The 24,228-nt window shown below is 45.7% G+C and overlaps 1 protein-coding gene across 1 annotated transcript in view; it reads right to left on the reverse strand.

Annotated features, from left to right (window-relative positions):
* LOC138488252 (uncharacterized) overlaps positions 1-24,228 on the reverse strand; it is a 2,582,589-nt gene that overhangs the window by 1,887,075 nt on the left and 671,286 nt on the right. Inside the window, exon 7 of the mRNA XM_069615092.1 lies at positions 23,042-23,270. Coding sequence (XP_069471193.1) covers positions 23,042-23,270 — 229 coding nt within the window. The remainder of the gene's footprint in view (positions 1-23,041; positions 23,271-24,228) is intronic.

Consider the following 24,228-nt stretch of genomic DNA (forward strand, 5'->3'; position numbering starts at 1 on the left):
ACTTTCGTGATAAAGATCTGTTCTTTAATTAGTGAATGGTTGTTGAAGCATGATAGGGGTTGGATCATTCTAGCTGGCGACCTAAATGCTGAATGTGACTTTAAAAAAACCACCATGGGGTGTTTGTGAAGTGGACACAGATGAAAGGGGAAAAACAAGTAAGAGGAAAATTGGTACAAATCTGCTATGTAGGACTAGGTAATGTTGGACTTCGCCACTGGTGGGCTCTAAGAATATTTCTACTCAGTCCTCACCCTGGCATACGTGGCATGGAGGTACTAGTTCTTCTATGTTGGATTATATCTTTTTTGACACTCCGCTAAGAAGTAAATGTATTGCCTTTACGGTGACACCAAATGACTGGAGTGATCACTCTATTCTATCAGCAGCCTTTGATGTTGCTGTTACTACTAGGTATTTTAGACCTCAAATCAAGTTGGTTTCAGTTACGTCAGGTTCTGCTGTCAGATAGACTCCTGGTAATATTGAAATCCTAAATCATAAGCTTCATTAAGCGCAACCACTGAGTGGAAACTGAATTATTTTAACGTAGAAGAAATACAAAAACTATGTGGGTCTGTGATTGATAATATTGGCATAACAACAAAGAGATGCGGCACGAGTATAAGACCTACCCACTGCTATAACCACGAGGTTGCACAAGCTAAACTTCTCATGAGAAGGAATCTACGCTTGCTTAGGATTTCAAATCTTGACAAGATTTCGTAAAAAACATGTACCAGGCGAATTAAAAAAAAATATAGACATTTTTGTAAAGCGATTAAATGCCAACTACTCCAGGATGACGCTGAGAGAATGCTGGGGATTTTGATTAAGGCAAAGGTTAGTTCTTTGTGGTCCGTGGTTAATGGACAAGAGCCCAGCTTTGTAGTATCCCAATTAAACTATCTTGGAAAAGGACTGGCTGATATTTTTCTCAACTCAATTTGGGCCAGTGATGGGTTCAGATGCCCAAGGGGGAGGGCTAGATTGGGAAAACCTGGTGTTTGAGAGATGGAACCTTGCCCTGGATATTAACCTTGTAGTGAATTTAATCAAAAATGTACTAAGAGATCTCGGGCAGCCGGGCCGAACAGCTTAACAAATACCACCTTTAAGTCCGATCCATTTCTTTGGGCGAACCCGTTGTACTTAGAGTTCAGCGATATTCTGAAAACTGGTATTACTTCATCTTCCTGGAGCTCTGCGCATATAGTTCCGATCTTTAAATGTGGGAGTATGTCGGATCCGAAGAACTACCGACCCATTGCCCTGATGGATGCCGACTGTAAAATCTTCTTGGCTTTCCTCCTAACGCATCTTTTAGATTGGGAAAATCAATTTCATCCACTTAATGTGTATCAGACGGGGTTCCATAAGGGACAATCAACCAATGTGAACGGGTTAGTACTGAAATGCCTACAGAAAGATGCTTGGAGTAAGGTGAAGGGACAAACATTCATGGCCTTGGTCAATCTTTCGGCTGCATTTGATTGCGTTCATCGTAATAGGCTGTGGCAGACGCTAGCAGTATGGGGCCTGCCTTTAGGCCTGTTAAGACTAATTGAGGGCGTCTATAACTGTGGTATACAGGTACGTCTTAGCCAGTTGGGGGACATGTCGGCCAGCGTACAATGTTATCGGGGGGTTAGACAAGGTTGTGTCCTAGCTCCCTGGATTTTCAACTAATACTTATCCGATGCAGGACTTTATTTGGGAAATGAGGAACTGCTTGCACCAAAAGGGGGACAAAATAAGATTATATGGTTAGCATATGCAGGTGACTTTCTATTATTCGATTGTACAAAATGAGGTCTGCAACGGCTGTTGGATTCTTTTGCCAGGTATGCTAAAGATAATGATTTAATTATAAACCCAGATAAGACAAAAATATTGTCCTTCTCTAAGGTGGTGCGTAAAAAGCAACTTTCTGTTTGGCACATAGAAGGGGCAGCTGTAGGTGTGTCTAATAGCCTTATGTATTTGGGTTTTACTTTTGGTTCACAACAGGGAACAAAGACTTTGCTGGCCAATCTTAATTGCAAAGCACAGCTTTTAGAATCCCGAATACAAAGAAAAGACCGAAAATGTGGCAGGTTTGCATTGAGACCGGCCTTGATATTCTTTGAAGGCAAAATAGTACAAAAGCTAACCTACGTTCTTGAACTATTCCCTGCGGTGACAAGTTCGGCCTTGAATAAAATAGAAGGTAGTATTTGGAGACGGGTCCTCAGTGTCTCTTGGGCAGTTCCTGTACCAGCTATTAGGTTTGAACTTACTTCACTCTGGGTGCGTGACCAATGGAGGATGTTGACCTTATATGGGAAAATTATGGCTCCACTGCTAAACTCACTTTATGAGTTGTTGAGTAGGAATATGGAAAACAATATATTTTTAATGGAGTTCAAAAATAACTGAAGATATCCTACATAATATTGATTCCGATCTGGATACCCCGATTGGAAACCCACAGTTAACAAAAAAATGCCTCTTGGACTACGACTGGATTAAGACTACAGAGCAATTCCACGCGTACGGCTCTATAAGCCATTTGAGCCATAAACACAAAAGACTATGAACTGTCTCGAAAATACTACTTCTCTTCACTAATCGGTACTGTCAGAGAATTCTGTTAAGGCTCAGATGGAATTTACTAGCAACAAAGCAGATATTGATCAGAAGAAACCAATTATCACCACAAGAAAGTAACTGCAGGTTCTGTGATATGAAGGGTGAAAATGCTAGGCATTTAATTATGGAATGTAGGGCACTGAAAGACTTCAGGCAGGTCCACTTGGGTACTCTGCGAAACTATTTTACATATACATCGGACAATATAGTTTGTTGTTGTCGTCTTAATATTCAAAATTCCTGCCGGGCTTTCTTAAAAGTATTAAGTTGGGGTAGAATTTGATTCTGTTGTTTTAAGTTCTGTAATAATGTTTATTTTTTAACGAATTGGGTGAATTGTGTAACAAAATGTTTTTACTGTTCATTGAATCAGTGTTTTTGACCTATCAAATAGATTTTTTTCCCTTTTTCTTTTATGCTATTATGTTATTATGTTATTTTTGCCTTTTTTGCTTTTAAAATGTAATATACTTATTCAATTTCTTTTGTTTGTATGATGTGAATTGGAAAGGTTTGATTAAACCAAATACAATAAAAGATTTTTTTTAAAAAATACCCAACCAACCCTCTGTTACTTTTGTCGCATTTTCACTTTTCCCAATTATTATTCATTCATTTTTTGCCACCTTTCTCAATCTACTCACCATTTGCTTTCAGGTCCTGACCCTCGGGATCGTCTCCTCCTCAACCGACACTGTCGCTTTCAGTCCGCTCAGCTCCTTGTGGAAACCAGGAGGGTTTTTTGTAAAAGAGGGACCCGTCCCACATATCTCTACTGTCTTGCAAGATATTTTCGTCCGCTATCCACAGGAAGCCTTGCGGTCCCTCCAGCTAAATGGCGGAGGATGTCCGATATTCCGAGACCCTTAAAAGCTTACTGGGTCGACGGATCTTTAACCATCCTACCTCTCCTACCATGTGAACCCTGGGGCTTAGGGCCCTTTAAGATGGGGTAGCAAAATGTACTCATACATCAATAATCAAACCGACTCGGGAAGTTGGCAAAACACTGTACTGTTTTATTAACAATGATCTAAAACGGGGAGTTACAACGGACATCAATGGACATCGCACAGCATAGTCCCAACGCATTTCTTAAAAAAACGCATTCTTACACTGAAAATTCATCACTACGGACGTCATCCTACGTGGCAAACCAAGAACATCTACTAAGGAAAGTGATAGGCTTAAAAGGGAACATCTAGGTATACGTTCCATACTGACTGTGGTTGTGATTGGGTCTCTAAGATCAGCCCATCCTAAGTGCAAGTCATCTTCCGTGTCATACTAATACTCAACACCCTATTGGCTATTCAAACTATAGAGCTCTTTGATACGTGGCCCTCTATAATTGGGTGGCACGCTTGTACCCTTCTGGAATATTCAACTTGCTAGCAGCACGCAAGCTGGTTACCCCAGGTGCTGCGAGGGTTGTCTTGGTCATGCCACCCCACCCAATTAACCCTCATCCATCATCACTCTTGCGGTTTGCCATTCAATTAAGGCTTTGAACTCGGCCTTGTAGAGGCTCACATTGCCTGAGAATAAAAGGGAGTGTGGCATGGTCTTATCTTCTGGTTTCAGTGTAGCTCGACCCACAGTCTATTTCCATCTGACCATGTGACTGGAGACCACGTTTTCAAGCTCTTCCTTGCATAAAATGATGAACTCTTGGCACTTTCAGTTTTTTCCATTACACCTCAAACAGAAGTTTGTTTCTTTCTCACGTTCACGTAGCTTCCTGACAGATAACCAGGCTCACGGTGGCCCGACTCTTGACACTGGGCCAGCCAGCCTTTCTTAAACTCTCCTTCGCCATCAGCTATTTTCAACTGTGCCACACTTTAAGCCCTTTCTATTCACAGGGTTTAAGTTTGCTAAAGTGCATTGTGGAACATCCAGATTCTATACATTCCTATGAATATACATTGGCGTATCGCCACAATCTATTTACTACATAGCCAGCCTCAGGATCACATCGTCTACTTGCGTTACTGCATCTGTACAATTGTAAAACGACTTAGCATTTTCTTCAGTGTTTCTTCGCATGAGCAATCTTCATTTCGATCCCAAAATGTTGCTTTACTTCGATACTTCATCCTCAGATTCTATAGAATATTTATATTCCTTCTTCATTTGTGTGTTTTCTGGGTGCGTCAATTCTGTCTCCTATGACGTCACCAGTCTTCGTTCCTGTTCATTTTCACACTTCTTCCAGGACTTTTTCCAGAAGACCGTTATTTCTTCATGAATGCATATAGGGTTTTCTCAATGGATACCTTGTCTCAAGGATTCTTTGCATTATAGGCTTCCTCAATGGTACTGCGGATGTCGCAATTTCCGGTTCCCAACATATAGGCAATATAGGGGCGGAGCTTCTGGTAGGGGTATTTGGCTCTTCCTCTACAGTTCTCACACTCCCTTCACAGTGTACAACACCAGAGGGAAGGACACCCTTCCCTGGTCGCGCTTGGCTCTAGTTTCACAGTTCACAACACCAGGGGGAATGACTCCTTTCCCATGGCCTTTCTTCTCTTTCCTGCTCTGGCAGACCTGGTTCACTACCCTGCTAGGTAAAGCCATGAAGAAGATGGTTTAAGGCTTGCTTCGTTCTTGTGTGGGAGTCCCAAACCCGGATTTAGTCTTCTCCTTGCATTGGCAGACCTGGTTCACTACCCTGCCAGGTACTGCCACGAAGATGAACGAAGAACAGCACAGGGGCAACATGCTGGTCTTGCAAGCAAGACCACGCAGAGAAACAAAGGTTCAAATCCCAGATCTGTGCTTAGAAACCGAACTCCGGTATTAAGCGCGTTATAAAAAACCAATACAAATAAATTATGGCCCAGGAGGCTATTTGTTAGTGGGTATTGGTGTTAAACCCATCTTTCACCACTCTTCACTCACCTCTTCTGGTGTCCCACCAACTGTCCGGCAACCCAGATACCTTCATGGCACTTGCCAGTGCTCTCCGGTCAGTTGTGGGCTTCTCAGTGTTCCCTCTCGAGCTTCGGGCTGCTTCTCCATCGGCTGTAGTGTCTGCAGCATTTTCTCCTTCTCGGGCTGCGGGTCTCTAGCTGAACACACGCTCCAGCTCCCTCGGTCTGCTGGATGCCCATTGTTCATCCCGTTTCGTTGGTTCATCCACGGCAGACCAGCCAGGACTGCCTCTACTGGCAGACAAGAGTCTTGGTTCCGGTTCGATCTGCTTAAAAACAGTGAGTATATTGCAACACTGACTGAAAAGTCAAAGTCTACACCACAGTGTTTCGGCCCTTCTGTGGTTAAAGCAGCAGAGCCCACATATTAAATTTACCATACAGTGGGACTACCATAACATCGACTTCCTGGAGCTCCATATCTATAAAAAAGGAGATCGACTCAAGACAGAACTGTACCGAAAACCTACTGACCGAAACAGTTTGCTCCACTTTAACAGCTATAATCCTAATGGCCTCAAGTACAATCTCCCCTATGGCCAATTTATACGCATCAGGAGGAATTGCACAGAGCCGGATACATTTAAAAAGCATGCACAAAACCTTCAGTTTAGACTGACTCAAAGAGGATACCCACGAAGAGCAATCAGAGACGCAAATAAAAGAGCTGCCCACACTCCCAGGGACAAATGCCTCGAAACCAGATCCAAAAGCAATTTAGATTGCCTGGTATGTGTAACCACGTGCAGTCCTTTGAGTGATCTGATACAAAAAACTATCAAAAAGAATTGGCATCTGGTAAAACATTCTGGGTCTCTTGAAAAAATACCCTGTTTTACACTCAAAAAGAATTTGAGAGAATCATTGGTCCATACTTTCATGGAACCCATTGTATCCACTAATACCCTGTGGAATCTTCCTCCTGTTCAAGGCCATTACAAGTGCGGCTACTGTGTAGCCTGCACTTTCACCATACAAACATGTCTTCGAGTATAAGAACGTTAAATGGACTCTAAGAGATCACACTAATTGCAACACTAAATGTGTGATCTACATCATTGAGTGCCCCTGTGGTATACTATACGTAGGCAAGACAATCAGGCCGATCAAAATGAGGATTTCCGAGCACTGTTCTTGCATTGGGAACAAGATTCCGGATAAACCCTTGGTAGAGCACTTCGTCCTGAAACAACATAAGGGCACAGACCTGAAATGGTTTATTTTACAGACTCTGAAACCCACCTTGAGAGTGGGAGACATGAACAAAATACTGACCCAGTTAGAGCAAAAATGGGTACATAAGCTAAATACTGTTAAGCAGGGATTAATATTTCTGTGGAATGGAAATCCTTTCTACGATTCCTAGAAAGCTGATATGATCCATAACAAGTGATATTCCACTCCTCCAGTCCGTCAGTAATTGAGGGTGCCACTATTAGAGCCTGGGCACCCATACTCTGGCCTTATCTGCAAGGCTTCCTTTTCATTCCACGCAGATAAAATGGCATATATAGGCTGCAATTTGTGTATTGAGTTCTTTGTTCCGTGCTATATCTTAGAACACGATGTAAGGGAACTGTGTATTTTGATGTACTGTGATGACATGCACTAACTAAGGAATTAAACTCATCCCGCATTATCTGGCACGCTAACACGGATATGTAGTATACCACCCTGAGGTTTTTTCCATCCCACTCCACATTAGATGGGGCAGTCTCTCCATGCACACAAACTGCTGTGCAGATACACTGGATCTGTTCCACACACTTAGCTGGCTGTGCAAATAGGGAGGACTCTCGTGGCCACGCCCCCCCCTCGACACGGTTCACGCCACTCTGCAATACAGGGCTATGCTGTACTTCGTCTTTTTCCATTAAGTCTAGACCCAATAGAGTCTCCATTTGGTTATATCTGGTCCACACTACATTCGTGGAGCCGTCCGTTCCGTTCTGTTGCCATGGCAACGGCTCAACAACTTGATTTAAGACCTCTACTTTTCGCCGTTCAGGCTGAGGACATCCTAATATTCATTTTAATTGTTCACAGATGGATACTCGAGCAGCAAGCCCACCCACACCATCGGATGCCACGTTGGCATTCCCAAAATGGCCACCACTACTTAAGCAGCGGTGACCATAGCAACGGCGTCCATCCCTAAGAGATGCTGGCAACTTCACTTCAGATCCAGCCCATAAACAGAGGTAAGCCACCTGATCACACAGAGATCCTGTGGCATTATACGCATAATAGCGCTCTGACAGCACATTACTAATCATGCGCCCGTTCTGTCCTGATTACAGGAATCACATACCCAGGGTTCACTGTACTCTTGGTCAACGACCGTGCCTGATGCAGTCACAATCCACACAGCATTTATCATCTGGCAATGCCCACACTTGTGAGAATTTTCCCAAGATAATTCAGCGCTCAGGTAATCATGCGCCGTATTACTTTGTGGCCATTATCTAGCAATCAGAAGGAACGCCCAACAGATCAGTATTTTAATTTTGCAGGTTCACACCAAACTATCCTGCAGTAAGCTACGATACACTTTCTGCTGCCTATAGAGTAAATCTATCTTACTCTGGATATTCATACAGCGACTTTGTCCACAGACTGGACCTGTGTCTTTTGAGCAGAGCATCCCATTCAGTGACTCTGACTGATCCAGGGCATCAACCCTCAGCTTCCTGTGGTCCAGCTTCTAGCAGGCACGGTAAGCCCATCCAGTTAAAATTAGACAGTTAACTTGAATCATCACATTCAGTGTGCTTTACTAAGTAATGTTGATTTTTTATAACCGACCCGGACAGCACCATCCCCTCACTATGCTCCATTTGTTTTTGCCAGCACAAGCAGAACACCCAGACATCCCAGTCTTTTTGTCCTGATGAAGGCCCACATAGGAAAGGGTTACATTCCAGCCCCAGAAGGGCCGAAACACAGTGGTGTAGACTGGCTTTTCAGTCAGAGTGTTGCAATATATTCACAGTTTTTTCCTGTAACTGTGTTGACTTGTTGTACTGGTTGCATGTGTTCCTCTGTCATGACCCTTGTCTTGTCTTATCTTGACAGTAGGATATGTACTGTGTAAATGTTATTTATTCAACTCCAAGCAATGTATCTTGTCGATATACCTGTTGCAACTGACATTGCCCTATGAACGCAAAAATGTTGTTCTGTGTTGTGTCTCCCAGTATATGTGGTTGTTTTGAACTCAATGAAATATTTTGAAACAATTGAGGTGTGAGATCAGAATTGATCTGTGTGATTTGTTTCCGCACTTGCTTAAGGGGTCCCTATGAGATCCTCCTGCAGAATACTACCCCCAGGGGGACTGTCGGGTAGCAGCCTCACTTCCCTGGCCTCATAGGAAGGGCTCCCCCTCGGGGAAAAGTGACAACATCTCAGGATTCGTCACAATTGCTGGAGACAGGATCGAAGAACCAGATGCTGAGGATTGTTGAAGCTGTAGCCAAGATTGCAGCCTTGGAGGTGAAATCAGTGCATATGGTTGACCAGTGGTTTAAAGGTGGTAAATTGGCATTATGGGCAGTTGTAGGTGTTGGACACTGCCTACTGTCAGACCTTTGCAGGAGATTTAGAACCCCAGACCATGCAGATTGCACTCCCATTCCCCCACTAACCCATACTAAAACCCTACATACTCCTGCAAACATACCACACACAAACCTGCCATTCCACACACAAAGGACACCTATAACACCTCCACACACACACACACCAAACAGCAGAACTCCACACCTCCTCCAATAACTCACACAATCTCAATGCGGCCACTGCGTCAAGACCTCCCATAGGGATGCAAATGCTTTGCATGGCCACCAACCCAGACCACCTATAAGAAAACCCACACAGAGTTCTACAATTGCTCAATGATGCATGGCGCACAGGTGCAATTCTTTGACATTTTAATGGATGAAGAAACACTATCCTTCACAGATAGGAATGTTGCAGGTGCTAGTAGAAATCTAAATTCTGATTAGCTTATGTTAACAGCTGCCTGTAGGTTGGTATTGCATATCTGTATGAAGCAAGTGATGAAGAAGTATTGCCTCTTTCTGTGATTTGGAGGAGGGAAGTTAAAAGCCGAATGTATTATTGGTGACAAAGTCCCCTACCTGCCCCTTAGGATGTGTGTGTGTGTGGGGATGACTCACAGGGCCCGGCCCCATCACCTGGTGCATGATCAGGGGCTTGGCCCGTCATTTGGAAGGGTCTGTGTGTCTCACCCACAGCAAGGCCATCAGGGAATCATCAAATTAGCCCTGTGCACCATTATGATAGACAGAAATGTGCAGGTTTTATTGATACAAATATGTGGCATTGTCATCATGCGAGACTTTGAAATCCTAACTTAATAATAATGCCCTAAAGGTGCTCACTGCATATAAATTCCAGGCATTTAAGGGAGCGTGGAGCTGAGCAAAACTCCCTGTTCCTGAATTGCACGTATGAACGTGAATCTAGAAATCAAAATGGCCAAACAGCTTGATATGGGCTCTATCCGTGGAGCCTGGCAAGACCTGGGAAGTCAATTTCAAATATTTGAATTAGTTACCCACTCGCTCGCCACCTAATTCCCAAAGAAAACCAATTACGAGACCCAGGCGCCACACGTTAGGTTAAAACCAGCCCATGGGGAACACATATACACCTATATAAACCAGGGGAGTGAAAGGCTGGGTGCGGGCATTTGGGATAGTTTAGTAGTGAGTGGTGAAGATACAAAGAAGGTGTGGACATACAGAACAAGTTGATGATGCCTGAAGAGCTGGAGATACAGAGGAGTTTAAGTTTCAGGAGGAGGTAAAGATCAAGTAGAAGGATAGAGGTGAATAAGTGGCAGAAAGGATAGTTAAAACATCTGAAGTGAGGATGGTTGAGAAGTGGCTAGGGGAAGGATCAGTAGTTTGAGGAGGGGAAAAGAAGCAAAATACAAGGAAGTTGCTTGGAGGTGCAGGGACAGTGATGGCTAGAGTGTAAGACAACACAAGCCAATCCATTGCCTGGGACATGGGGAAGGAGAACAGAGGTCTCTAGGGGGTTAGACGGCAACAACGTGTGGGCTAGTAGGAAGGTCCACATGTGGGGCTCAACAAGGAGGGAAGAAAGATGGGCTTGGGAAGAAGGGTCAGAAACCTAAAATAGGGAGGTAAGCCCCACCCTGCAACTGGAAGCCCTCCAAACCTACCTCATTTTGGAGAGGCTCTGTGGAACCTACTGTAGAAAACCCTCTTGCATCAGCAAGAGCGTCCAAGATCTCTGTGAGCTACCCAAACTGTGGCTTCCCAGAAGAGGCCACACACCCATCAGGATCATTCACCGGAGAAGCTAAAAACAATGAGTGGCATCAAGGAGAGACCCGGGCAGGAACTATATGTAACCAAGACATTACTTTGTGAAAAAGAGGAAAGAACATTTTCTTGAACTTGTCCCACATTTGGATCTACTTTCCATAAAACTAGAGAGGTCCCAAGAGGCGATACAAGTCAAGGAACCCTTTTGCCAGTGGGAAGATTTAAGGAGGACCCGGGAAAATGTACGAAAAATTAATGTATGAGATATGAATTATCCAGAAGGGGAATCCTGGGAGATACTTTTTAATAAGATGGCATCCTGACCATAGACATACTTGCTTATTTAAGGAAGCAAGGCCAAGTCAGCTGTGCAATTATTAGGAAGGGGGAGAACTGACAGGGAGATGCATCCCTTGCCCGTCACATTTTCTGCTTGGCCTATCTCTGGCTAAGCTATCCCTCAGAGTTGTGACTTCCCTTGGAAAACTTTAAGAAAGCTTCTAGCCCCGCCCCTTTTCAATCTCCATGTGTGTGGTGGCAGCCATGTGCTCGGGCTGCTCGGTTGCCTTCTTGTTTTCTTTATGATCTGGTGTGTTTTGTTTACATCTGGGTTTGGGAGAATTTCTGTGTCTCTCCTGCAGTACTTTCTCACTCTCAGTTAATTTTCTGCTGCCTCACCATGGCCCTGAGGCCTGTCTGGTATTGGTGGTCAGCTGTTGGAGGTCTACTCCCTTTTGGGCAGAGAAGACTCCAGTCCTTTCCATTTCTGGTCTCAATTCCACTTCCCTGGTTCCAGTCCAGGTTTAATTGGTTGCACCCAGGTGCAGTGTGAGAGTTGTACTTTTGAAAAAAAAAAAAAGAGAACTCTTGCTAAAACAGAGGCTAACAGGAATTTAGGAAGGGGCAGTGGTACTGCAGTCATACAAAAGCACACTCAGGGGTGGTAGGGACTTCCCCCTAACTCCCTCACCTCCTCACCCCCCGCCTTTGATGGAGGACTGGCTCTGGCATTTGCCCAGGTATATCTCCTGCTCCCGTCTGGGAGGGGTCCCTGTGAATATATATTCTTTCACACAGCATCTTTAGGATAAAATATATCGAGTCCCTCCTTCCTCCCGTCTGTACACTGAATGGGGGCTCTCCACCTCCCAATGCACCAGGCGCTAAGACCCGGCAAGCCAAATGCCATTAAATGCACACCTCCGCTCCCACACACCTGTCCCCGTAAACCCCACTCAATGCAATGCCACTCAACCCCCCAGCCCCGAAATCATCTTAACCGCCGTGTTCGGCGCACCACGCTCCACTGCCTGGCTCTGTGCAGTGAATATTGGCGACATAAAGCAGACTTTGTATTGGCCCATCCTGTGTTTGATGTGGATCAGTCTACCCATATTTGGGTAAGATGAATTAGACAAAGGCACCTTTACAGAATAATGGTGGATTACAAAATGGTATCTTTTACACAGGGACATCAGAGTCGGCTCCAAGGCAAACTAGCCTCTGTGTACATCAGTGCCTTTATCAAATACAAATATTAGTAGTAATGACATCCTGTGGCAATGCCCCCTGCCTGACCCTTGGGATTACTGGGGAGATAACCGAGGGAGCCAGGTGACCCAACCCGCTCTGTGATGTGGGAACCAGGGGTGGGGTAGGGATGATCCCCTGGTCATGACCGCATCATCTGGGCCAGGGGCTCTGCACTGGCTGCCTGTCAGCAGACATGCATCCTTCAAAGCCATGTGCATTACCCCACCATGCCACCCATAAGAAAGACCCTGTTTTCCCCCAAAACAAACTTACACGCTACCACCCCACCCGAATCCTCAGATCATGCTCAGCTCACCTCCTGGTAGTCCCCCTTTCAAGTTCTCCAGAGTAGGAAGAGCCCGTTTCTCTGTCCTTGCACCCACCAACTGGAACTCCCTTCCACTCTTGCTGTGTCGCGTAGAGGATCATCTGGCCTTTAGGAAGGACGTCAAAACCTGGCTGTTACCTCCGGCATCCTGAACCTGCTGGCGTGTCGCACTTAGATGGCTTGTTGGGGGTAGGAACTGTGTCGCACCTAGACGGATTGTTGGAGTTAGGAAATGTGTAACACTTAGAACAATTTTGGCAGTAGGAAATGTGCTACACCCAGATGGATTCTGGGGGTGGGAAATATGCTACATTTGAATAGAATTTTGGGGCTGGGAAATGTGTTACACCTAGATGGATTTTGCGGGTAAGAAATATGTTGCACGTAGCTGTATTTCGGTGGTAGGAAATTTGCTATACTTAGATGGAAGCATTTGGTTTCGATGAGGAGGAGGGTAGATAAATAGATGCATTTAATTAATATGGAGTTTGGCAATGTGTCATACTCTACTGCATATCAGGGCAAGCTTTGTCACTGCACATAGACACTTAAGGTGGGAACTTTATTACACTAGACGGACCTGGTGATGGGCTCTGTATCACTTCAAGATCCACAAAGAGGGTGTGTATCTATTGCACTTAGATTGTATGTTAGATTAAGTACTGCTTCTGGTACCCAGTTGGAATCCATGTGGTAAATGAATAGCTAACCCATTTATTCTCATCGCACTCTGCACCTTCGGAACTTACCCAAAGCCACAGCCTCACTCCCACACACATCTGCTTTCACATACAACTCAAACACCTTTGCACAACACCCTTAGCATAAAAATGCAGCTACCTTTCCTGACAATATGTTCGAACTGTAGCTACACACAAATGTCCATCCTCTTACACTCACCCTACTGCTTAGCTCCTAGTATACCTCCTTCCACCTATCCACATGCCATTCAGACATAGGTGACTAACAGGGTATTGGCCATCCTCTCATAACTTTAATGGCTGAAATGCACACACGCATTACAGTACTTCCCAATGTCCCATACTTTGGACTTTGATCCATCCGAGGGCATTCAACCAACAGCAGGTTGGGACCATAATTATGGTGAAAGGCACTATACAAATGACAAGAATGAATGAATAGTTGTCATAAGAACATCTGGCCCTTTAAGTGATAAACAAGCAAAGAGTACTGGTGAAATGTATTCCTTGGGTGCTGTAACCCAGACACGTAGTATGAAAACATTCAGACTCTCAGCCCAAAAAGATGAGTCACAAACAACAGAGCTGCAAAACAAAATCAGTAAAGAATGTCCTTCTCCCCAGAGAATCCACTGCTGAGGGAACAGACAAACAAGACCAGGGTGGAGCACTGCTCTCCCACGAATAGGTGAGAGTGACACAAAGACCAATATGGTGGATAATTAAAGTTGCGGTCCAGCGGATGTAGAAAACTTGTGCTCCTCCATCAGAGGCACCTGTGTTGCAAAGCATATTCAAACCTAGCCAGGCCAGCGTACAGAGACCGGCTCAAGAGAAGGGGAGAGTAGTTTATATAACGAGGTTGAAAGGGTGTCAGAGTTTACAGAAACGGGTGGTGCAAATTTCGTGCAGGCTTGAAGTATAAAGGAGCATGTAGGAGCAGAGAAAGCAAGAGGAGCACAATAGATTGGGAGAGAAGAGGCTGGTGAAAAGAGGAGCAGATGAGGTAAAAACAGATTAAGATCAGAGGAGGGGTTGCGAGAAGGAGCAATTGAAAGAGAGATTAAGATCAGCGAAGAAAGGGTGAAAGAAAGAGCAGCAGACGTGGGGGAGGAGTTCAAATCAGAGGAGGAATGAGGAGTGGGAGGAGGGAACAAGACTAGGGAAAGATGTAATAAAGAAAGGAGCAATAAACAGGAGGAGGAAGGAGAAGGTGAAAGGTGGAGACAAGGAAAGCTAAGAAGCAGGAACCAGCAAGAAAATTGAAGAGAGGAAACACATCTACTCTACACAACAAGAGTGTGTGAGATTGGTTGGAGGAGATAGAATAAATGGTGAAGCATCAATGCGGTGTGTGAGGAGTCTGATGGGCCAGAACCTCATAAGGGAAACAGTGAGGGACACTCTAGGTCTGAGCTCACACGAGGCCATTGAGAAGGAATTTCGGGCCAGTTGGGGAGGCTGTCAATTAATATCCTTTAACATTTTGAAGCCATCTTCCTCTTCCAGTAGTTATTTTCAGAATAAAGCACCTTTCTGACTGTGGCAGTCCAAGACTTGAAGGTACCTCCAAAAAACTGCCCTAAACTGGTACTCGGGTCAGGGACAGAGGCACTGGTACCACCAAGATCCAGAGGCACATATCTACTACAAACCACTGATCTGCATTATAAAAGACAAGCAAGAGGAAAACATACGTCTGAGTGATGCAGGGGGTAAACTTAAGAAACTGTTTTTTCTTGTGATTGGGATAGGAGGAGACTTTTGTTGCGAATATCCTAAGAACCGTCTTTCGAAATCACTGAATCTCCATTGTGAGATGAGGACCACACTTGTGGAAGAGACTTGGTAAGAATCCATAGTTTTGGCAGGTCTCAAGGAAGTGTCACCCTAACAAACCAGCATTTGATTGGACAAAAGAGAAAATAATTTGAATAAAAAGGCCTGGGACAGAAGGGCCTGTACAGAAGGGTTGTGCACCAAGGAACGGGAAGCCTGTTAGGGAGAATTCTCTGTTTAGGCTGAATTTCCTAACCTAGTGAGTCCCCCAGCAGCTTTGCTGGATTTGGGGTTTATTTTTTTCTCCTGCCAAGAGTGAGACTCTTTTACCCTCACTCTTGGACATGATTTGAATGTGTTCCTTTGACTCTAGATGTGTTTAATGGGCTATGGGGTCTTTTACTCCATAGGGCTTCATGTGTTTTTGTGATATGTGTTACACAGCACCCTCGGTGCAGTAACACAAGGGTGTCATAGTGGCCCCCCAGTATAGACGCCATACCCTGGGACTGACTACTGTCTTCCAGGGCATGTAAAGTCACCATTGACTTTACTAGTCTTGAATTCTGAACAGAACCAGTACAAACCATCATATTGTGGACGTACTGGCCGGGGCAATTCGATTGCCCCAGGGTCTGTTAGTCGAGGGGCACGTCTCCGTCCCCTCTGATCGAGTTTTGGCTGGTGGCAGTGGATACTACTTTTTATATTCAACCGCAAATATTTCTCTATGAGATTTTCCCATTGTTCGAGGCTACTATCTTTATTTATTTAATTACGATAGCCTCGAACATACCGCCGGTTTATTTAATTATTATTAATTCTCCGGTTGGTATTTTTTGCCAAAACTTGATTCTAAAATGGCGTTTGTGTTCTCTTCTGTGACTCCAACCCAAGTCGAGCCCTTTGTTCCACTTTTTGGCGGGCTTCTCCACAGAAGCCCTCCAAAGTGGTGCCACTCTGTCTGGGGTACTTAGGAGGGGTGGAGGGGGATTTAGGCACCCTGGACTGAGTTGCAAGGCAACTCAAGTCGCACTCCGTCCTGATTGGCCCAAGTGGTGAGCCGGCCGGCTCACCACTTAGCATGTTTGAGTGACAGCTAGGCTGAGTGAATGGGGGTTTTCTGCATAAAAGCAGGGCTTTGGGGACTGGAACTTCAGAAGTCACCACAGGACCTAAGAATCCAACGAGGGAGAAGCTGAGCCGACCTGCCACGACGACACCACCGGTGGAGCCCTGCTGGACCATCTCACCACTTTTCCCAACAACAGAGGAGATCTCCCGCCGGAGAGTCTTCTTCCTTTGACTGGTGGGGATAAACAGTTTCACCGGCTTTTCGCCTTCCCGACGCATCTCGTGGCCGCCTTGCCTGTGCCAAGCACCCCGGCAACCGGAATACCACGTTTTACCACGACCGCAAAATAAAGGGTAATACCTTTAACCAGAAAACTCTGCGGCTGGTTTCTTCCCTGGCAGTACAAGGACCTTCATCTTTCCTCCAAGTCGAGATCTTCTCTTCCCCTGGACGACGCCGAGACTTGCACCCGCTGCCAGGAACAACTGCCACTGCTGGAGGATCCTTCCCACTTAAGGTACTGTGTTCCGCCTGGCTTCCCTTGCCACCGACTGTACGGGGTAGATTTAGCCCCCGGCTTTCGAACCTGGGTTAGCCTGGGACACCCTGGCTAAACTTTTTGGAGCCTCTCTAAACTCTTTTTGAACTCTCTGCAAGACTTTCAAAGCCTAGTGTAACTGTGTGATCTTGGGCGCATTTGTGCTCTGCTCTCTCTAAGAGTGGGCCCAGCCTATGGACTTTGGCTCACAAGTGACTTTTGCTCTTCTGCCTTGCTAAAAGTGTTCCTAAATCTTAGAGTGGTGTATCTTCCCATATTCTGTCTTTTTCCCTCCCTTCTTCATGAACTTATTGGAGTGCCATCTATAGTTAAGCGCTCACCTCTGTCTGGAAATAAGTGGTGTTAACTAAGACTTGTCTGATAAGGAATAAGGGTTGTATATATTATAATAGTAACTGTGTTTAGAGTGTTTTACAATAAGAGTGCTGGAGAGTTTCAAACAGTGTGTTTTTAAATAAATAATTATATACTTTGATACCAAAGCTCTGGTCAGTGTTTGCTTGTGCTATTGTGTCTGAGTACCTATTGTGTATACTTTGCATACTGCCTAACTCTTCTTGAGGGAAGTCTGACTGCTCAGCCACAGCTACCAGGTAAATCTGGGTGGTACAGACTGCTACCAAGTGGGTTTACTGTAGTCCTAAATCTTTTGCAGTGTTCCCAAAGGGAACTGCACAGGTTTCTGCCTAACAAAGCCTTAAGTCCATATTCAGTTTTGTTTCTTTAATATGGATTTGCGTCTCCTTTCCAACCTCACTGGTTTGAAATCCTAATACAGCGGCCATATAACATCTTAAACTGAGTCACAGCGTTATCCCACCCGAACTTTGTGACTCATCACCTGTCATGCGTGCACCATGGGCGCATACATTGGCGAGCAATATGGACCTTATTTCCCATTTGCGAGACTTTGGTGCTTTTCTATTTTTCCCAACAAACTACACTTACCACAATGCACTTGGCTATAACCATCTATTCCTGGCCATTCCTATTCGTCATCTTCGGAACTACAATCCCCAGAAGCCCTAGGGATTTGCTCTGCTTCCATCAGCTCAGGAACAGAGAGGGAGGTGGCCGATTGTCTGCAGGTGTGCTGAGTCAGGTGCAACCAATTAACCTGCCTCTGTGCTGGGCAGGGCGGTATAAAAGCTGCTGCCTGCAGGGGCTCAGTCTCTTGCATTAAGAGTCCTTCCAGCACCTTTTTGCTTGGAGCTACGGATCTTGTATGCGGTTCCTCTTTACTCCGGCTTTGGATCCAATGCCCCGCTTTGCAGCCGATCACGCTCTGCTGCTTTCCAGCCTCTTCCAGTGCCCTGCCGGGCTCTCTACATTGCAGCCGATCCAGCTCTGCTGCTTTTCAGCCTCCGCCTTTGCCCTTTCGGGTTTCTGTCTTGCAGCCGATCACGCTCCGCTGCCTTCAACCTACAGCCTTCGTCCGCTGGGTTCTCAGCCTAGCAGCCCTCTACAGTCCTCTGCAGCCTTCTACGGTCAGCGGCCCTGCCCCCCGGGGTCACTCCTTGCTGCCCGGCCCTTCTGGGCTCCTTGCCGTGCAGCCTGCTTTACTCCGCTGCCCTAAAGCCCTTTCCCTCTGGGCTTCCTACCTTACAGCCCTGCTCCTGTGGGCTTGCTCATTGCTTTCCTGCTCCTCTGAGCTCTGAACCTTGTTCTCTACCATCCTCTGCTATCCAATCCTGTTATATAACTTTCCCTTCATTTCCTTCTGCTAGTTTGCCATCGACTTCCTTTTCTTGGATTTGTCTGTTAGTATCTTCTCTTGTACTGTTTGTGGACCCTTTTGTACACAGCTTGTCTGTTGGTTTCCGTCAGGCAACCTCTGCGCCTTCCCTTGTCTCATTTCTACGTTACAGACACCCATAGCTGTTGTTCCAAGCCATGAGCAAACAGCGTGGGCCTCTGTTATAGCAAACTGTGCAGAAGGCTAGAGTTTTCCTAAGGTCCGTGGAATACTCTTTTCCTATATCTGCATACACCCCTAGAGGGAATCCATTCTGTTGTACCTTATACCTTGCTACACTTGCCTACTTTTCGTTCTCATTACTTTCCCTGTGTGTGTACTTATCTGTCCACCTTCCTTCGGCACATCCACCCAAAACCCTTCCTGGGTGTCCTGTGCCACCCTTTACAGGGTGTCATCCCGTGACAGAATGCAAGAGCCAAAAATTTCTTGTTCCATAGGCAGGAAAGGCACACACAAACCAAGGATGCTTTCCTTTCGGGTTAAGAAACCTTTGCAAAAATCTACAGGCTCCCTAAAGTCAGCAAACAAGAACATTAGTCTAAAGAACAGTCTCGCCTTAGTAAACAAAGATTTACAAGCACGGTACTACACTAACTGGCTTGCTGACCCTTCTATGTGTAACTATTATGACATTTGCAACTATGAGCCGCAGTCTCTATCTGTAGAAGAACTACAACAAGAAAATGAATTCCTGCAGATTTTGTTAGCCCAACCAATTGAAAACACTCATGCATTTTCTGACAATTCTTCTAACACTGCTACAGCCAAGGACATAGCACTCATTGTGGGAGACTCTAACCCAGAGTACGCTGTTGCTACAGTGATTTGTTCAAGATCAGCTTGGCAAGCTCCCCAGACTGCTGGTAACCCTCATTTGATAGGACACGGCATTAAGTATCCTGAGGTTAGTTCACCTGGTCCTGGGTAGAAAAGACCAATACTGACCATTGGTTGTCTTAATACATCCCCAGTATCTTCTAACCATAATAACCTTAAGTTCAGTCTTCCTATTGCTACAACCGAATTTTCTGCTACACCAGATTCTGAAGCTTTAGATCAGGCTAATGAAACATACCTGCTTCAAGAACAACTCCTACGCCTTAAAAGACAGACCGCAGATCTCTATGACGACTTTGTTTATATACATAGTAAAAATTTAATGAAGGGACACAAGATTCCAGACCTTCTGACACTATGTCCTACACCTGATATTTTGTCTTTAGAGATCGACATGATTAGGCCTGGAATTGCCACACAGAAAAGAATACAGACTTATACAAAGCAGATGGAAGACCTAAATTTAGCATATGCATCCCTTCTAAAGTCTGACACAGCTCTTTCACTTTCCAGCCACAGTAACTCAGGTTGTTGTACAGACAGTAAAGAATTAACTCCTTCAGTGGGCTAGATCATTCACACTACCATTACACCACAAGTCAAATGTAATCTTCTGATTAGATATCCTTCTGAGTCAAAGGATTGTTTCGCTCTTACCTCTGACTACTGTCCTTTACTCACACTTGCAGCCTCTTCTGAAGTGATCAAATCAGATATGTACTCTGCTTCTAAGGGTTTTTATACCCCAGACCCACTTAGCAATCTGAGCCCACCAGACTTTGAAGATCAGCCTTCAGAACGGCTACCCTATCCTGACCCCACATCTGTCATACTGCCTGTTACTGTATCTGCTAACCCAATCTCTGATGCTCCTCCTGTTAATACTTCTAAATCTGCTACTGTTGCTGCATCTCACATCACTCTTTCTGCAGTAGTAGCACCCACTTCCTCTCTGCCTGAAAGGACAGAACCGGTTGCTAAGTCAGATAACAACTTTTCTTTTAGGACTACAGCTCCGGTTGTTCCTGCTGGTGCCTCCGCAGCACTAAAACTACCAGACTCTACTCTATCAGTCTCAGGTGCGTCACTGCCCGCTGGTTCTTCTACAGCACCCACACTCCCAGTTGCTATAGCATCAGAACTATCTACAGCCATTCATGATCTCCCTGCTGCGGTGGTTTCTGAACTTCCTACTAATCATGGAGAACCCACCACTGTGACTCCTGTAATTTTTGCGACTAATCATGACTTTGCCTTTGCTGCTTCTGATGCCTTGGAAAACCTTCCTAGAGCAACCAACTCTGCTGTACCTCTGGCTCCACCTTCCAACACCTTACTGTTGCCTTTCAAAGCAAGATTTGCCATGGAGCCTGCAGCAGTCTTTCACAGTTTCTCTGAACACACTGTTGGGTTTTGTGCTCCAAAGACTTTGTCTTTTCTGAATTCTACCTCAAAGTTTCAGAACATTGATACTGTCTCCGCCCTTCAAGACTCCCACCTAGCAACCTTAAACAGTTTTTGGTGCCTCATGATGTGCCTTTTTGGGACTATTTCACGGTGTGACAGACATTCTTCTTGTTGGTCGACCCTCAGGGAGCCTGGAGAGGGGCATACTGTCATGCCTGCACCATGGGCGCATACATTGGCGAGCAATATGGACCTTATTTCCCATTTGCGAGACTTTGGTGCTTTTTTATTTTTCCCAACAAACTACACTTACCACAATGCACTTGGCTATAACCATCTAATTCCTGGCCATTCCTATTCGTCATCTTCGGAACTACAATCCCCAGAAGCCCTAGGGATTTGCTCTGCTTCCACCAGCTCAGGAACAGAGAGGGAGGTGGCCGATGGTCTGCAGGTGTGCTGAGTCAGGTGCAACCAATTAACCTGCCTCTGTGCTGGGCAGGGCCGTATAAAAGCTGCTGCCTGCAGGGGCTCAGTCTCTTCCATTAAGAGTCCTTCCAGCACCTTTTTTGCTTGGAGCTACGGATCTTGTATGCGGTTCCTCTTTACTCCGGCTTTGGATCCAATGCCCTGCTTTGCAGCCGATCACGCTCTGCTGCTTTCCAGCCTCTTCCAGTGCCCTGCCGGGCTCTCTACACTGCAGCTGATCACGCTCTGCTGCTTTCCAGCCTCCTCCAGTGCCCTGCCGGGCTCTGTACATTGCAGCCGATCACGCTCTGCTGTTTTCCAGCCTCCTCCAGTGCCCTGCCGGGCTCTCTACATTGCAGCTGATCTCGCTCTGCTGCTTTCCAGTCTCCTCCAGTGCCCTGCCGGGCTCGCTACATTGCAGCCGACCAGGCTCCGCTGCCTTCAACTTACAGCCTTCGTCCGCTGGACTTCCAATCTAGCAGTCCTCTGCAGCCTGCTACAGTCATCGACCCTGCTTCTCTGAGCTTACTCCTTGCTGCCCGGTCCTTCTGGCTCCTTGCCACGCAGCCTGCTTCTCTCCGTTGCCAACAGCCCTTGTATTCGGGGCTTCCTACCTTGCAGCCGATCACGCTCCGCTACTTGCTACCTACCTTTGTCCACTGGGTTCTCAGCCTAGCAGCCCTCTACAGTCCTCTGCAGCCTTCTACGGTCAGCGGCCCTGCCCCCAGGGCTCACTCGTTGCTGCCTGGCCCTCCTGGGCTCCTTGCCGTGCAGCCTGCTTTACTCCGCTGCCCTAAAGCCCTTTCCCTCTGGGCTTCCTACCTTACAGCCCTGCTCCTGTGGGCTTGCTCATTGCTTTCCTGCTCCTCTGAGCTCTCAACGTTGTTCCCTACCATCCTCTGCTATCCAATCCGGTTATACAACTTTCCCTTCATTTCCTTCTGCTAGCTTGCTATCGACTTCCTTTTCCTGGATTTGTCTGTTAGTATCATCTCTTGTACTGTTTGTGGACCCTTTTGTACAGAGCTTGTCTGTTGGTTTCCGTCAGGCAACCTCTGCCCCTTCCCTTGTCTCGTTTCTACGTTACAGACACCCAAAGCTGTTGTTCCAAGCCATGAGCAAACAGCGTGGGCCTCTGTTATAGCAAACTGTGCAGAAGGCTAGAGCTTTCCTAAGGTCAGTGGAATACTCTTTTCCTATATCTGCATACACCCCTAGAGGGAATCCATTCTGTTGTACCTTATACCTTGCTACACATGCCTACTCTTCGTTCTCATTACTTTCAGCTGTGTGTGTACTTATCTGTCCACCTACCTTCGGCACAACCACCCAAAACCCTTCCTGGGTGTCCTGTGCCACTCTTTACAGGGTGTCATCCCGTGACATCACCAAAGCGTTTTGTGTGAAAAAAAACCCTGCCTGCAAGCGACAATAGAAGATTACACATTTGAACACAAATAAAAGGAGAACTTTGGAGAGGAGTAGACACAAATGTATGAGCTTCAATGATTTCAAGCAAAAGCTGGTAAGCTAAACACTGTCCCCAAGTAGGGCGCTAGTAGCGAAAACAGGCATCCTTCAGAAATGTTCCCCAATCACATATTAACCTGTCATTGTTAAAGTGGCCCTACTTTTACATCAATTAACAATTTTGGTGTTCATGAATATGCATTTGTTTTGCAAAATGTAAAAGTGAAAACATACTTTGTGCTGTGAGTCCCGTGAATCTCAATCTTTGGGTCAGAATTCAGGAGTTTGTCGATCCAAATCAAATGGCGTAGTGTGTTGGGCAGTAACCTCCCACTTAGCCTTTCACAGACCATGGACAGATGTTCCCGGTGTGAGGATACGATACCACAGATCGACTCTCCTAGCACATCACTCCCTGGACAACTTAAAGGAGGTGCTTTTGGTTCGGGACGGAAGTGTGCGTCTGCAACAAACAAAGATGAGAACCATCAGACAATGATGCATGAACACGCCAGGAGGTTTAACCTTCTGAGAGCATTTACTACCTGGATCACTGTAAACAGGTCCCCGTATTATGTCCTCATTCTAGAGGCAATCAAACACACTCATGTCTTCCGCCTTCCATATAGTTTAGATGCACTCAGCCTGCCCTATGCAATTGTAATCCGAGGACCCCATCACAAACCATCTCAAGCTTCAGACGTTAATGCTCCCATCAGCCTTCGACTGTTGCACCATCTGCTTACCCTAAAATCCCAACATCCCTAAGCACATTCACACCGCCCATGTAAACACATCTTCTCCAAGGCAACACTTCCCCAATAGCCTCAACGTCATACGTGTGGTGTCACTTGGTTAAAGTCAATCTTGCTCACTCCAACACCTAAGATGTAGGTGGGGGGGGTCTTATACTGTCTCACTTGCACTCGTTCCGACATCTAGGTATTTATGAGTGTGAGCTGAAAGCAGCCTTATGTGCCGCTTTTATATATAACCTTTGCTTTGGGACACTAAAAAGCCAAAAAAAACACAAAAGTTGTTTGTAGCTTGATCTTTGTTGTTGAATTCCAGGATTACATTTGGTGCGCAAAATATGTAGAAAGAGGCACATAGGGCGAGATTCACATAACATGTCCTATTCACTGCCTAAAAAAATATGTGCCACAACCATAAAGGTCCTTTGTACGGGCACCTTCCACAATGTGCAAATCAGGCAGTGCAAGGAGGCGTTTTCAGGCATTTTATAAGTGCATCACAATTCACAAACGAGATGCGCTTTAAAGTGCAAGTACAAGTAAAGCATTCTCCTATGCCTATTCGCAGGCACCAGAGATGCGCAGTGTATAAGAGGCTCATTCCTGACCCTTCCGTCCATCTCGCTCTTTTTTAAAAATAGAGAGTTGCATGGATTGCCGCTGTGC

The sequence above is a fragment of the Ambystoma mexicanum genome, chromosome 9 (assembly GCF_040938575.1).
Source record: "Ambystoma mexicanum isolate Mex_15411 chromosome 9, UKY_AmexF1_1, whole genome shotgun sequence".
NCBI classification, from domain to species: domain Eukaryota; kingdom Metazoa; phylum Chordata; class Amphibia; order Caudata; family Ambystomatidae; genus Ambystoma; species Ambystoma mexicanum.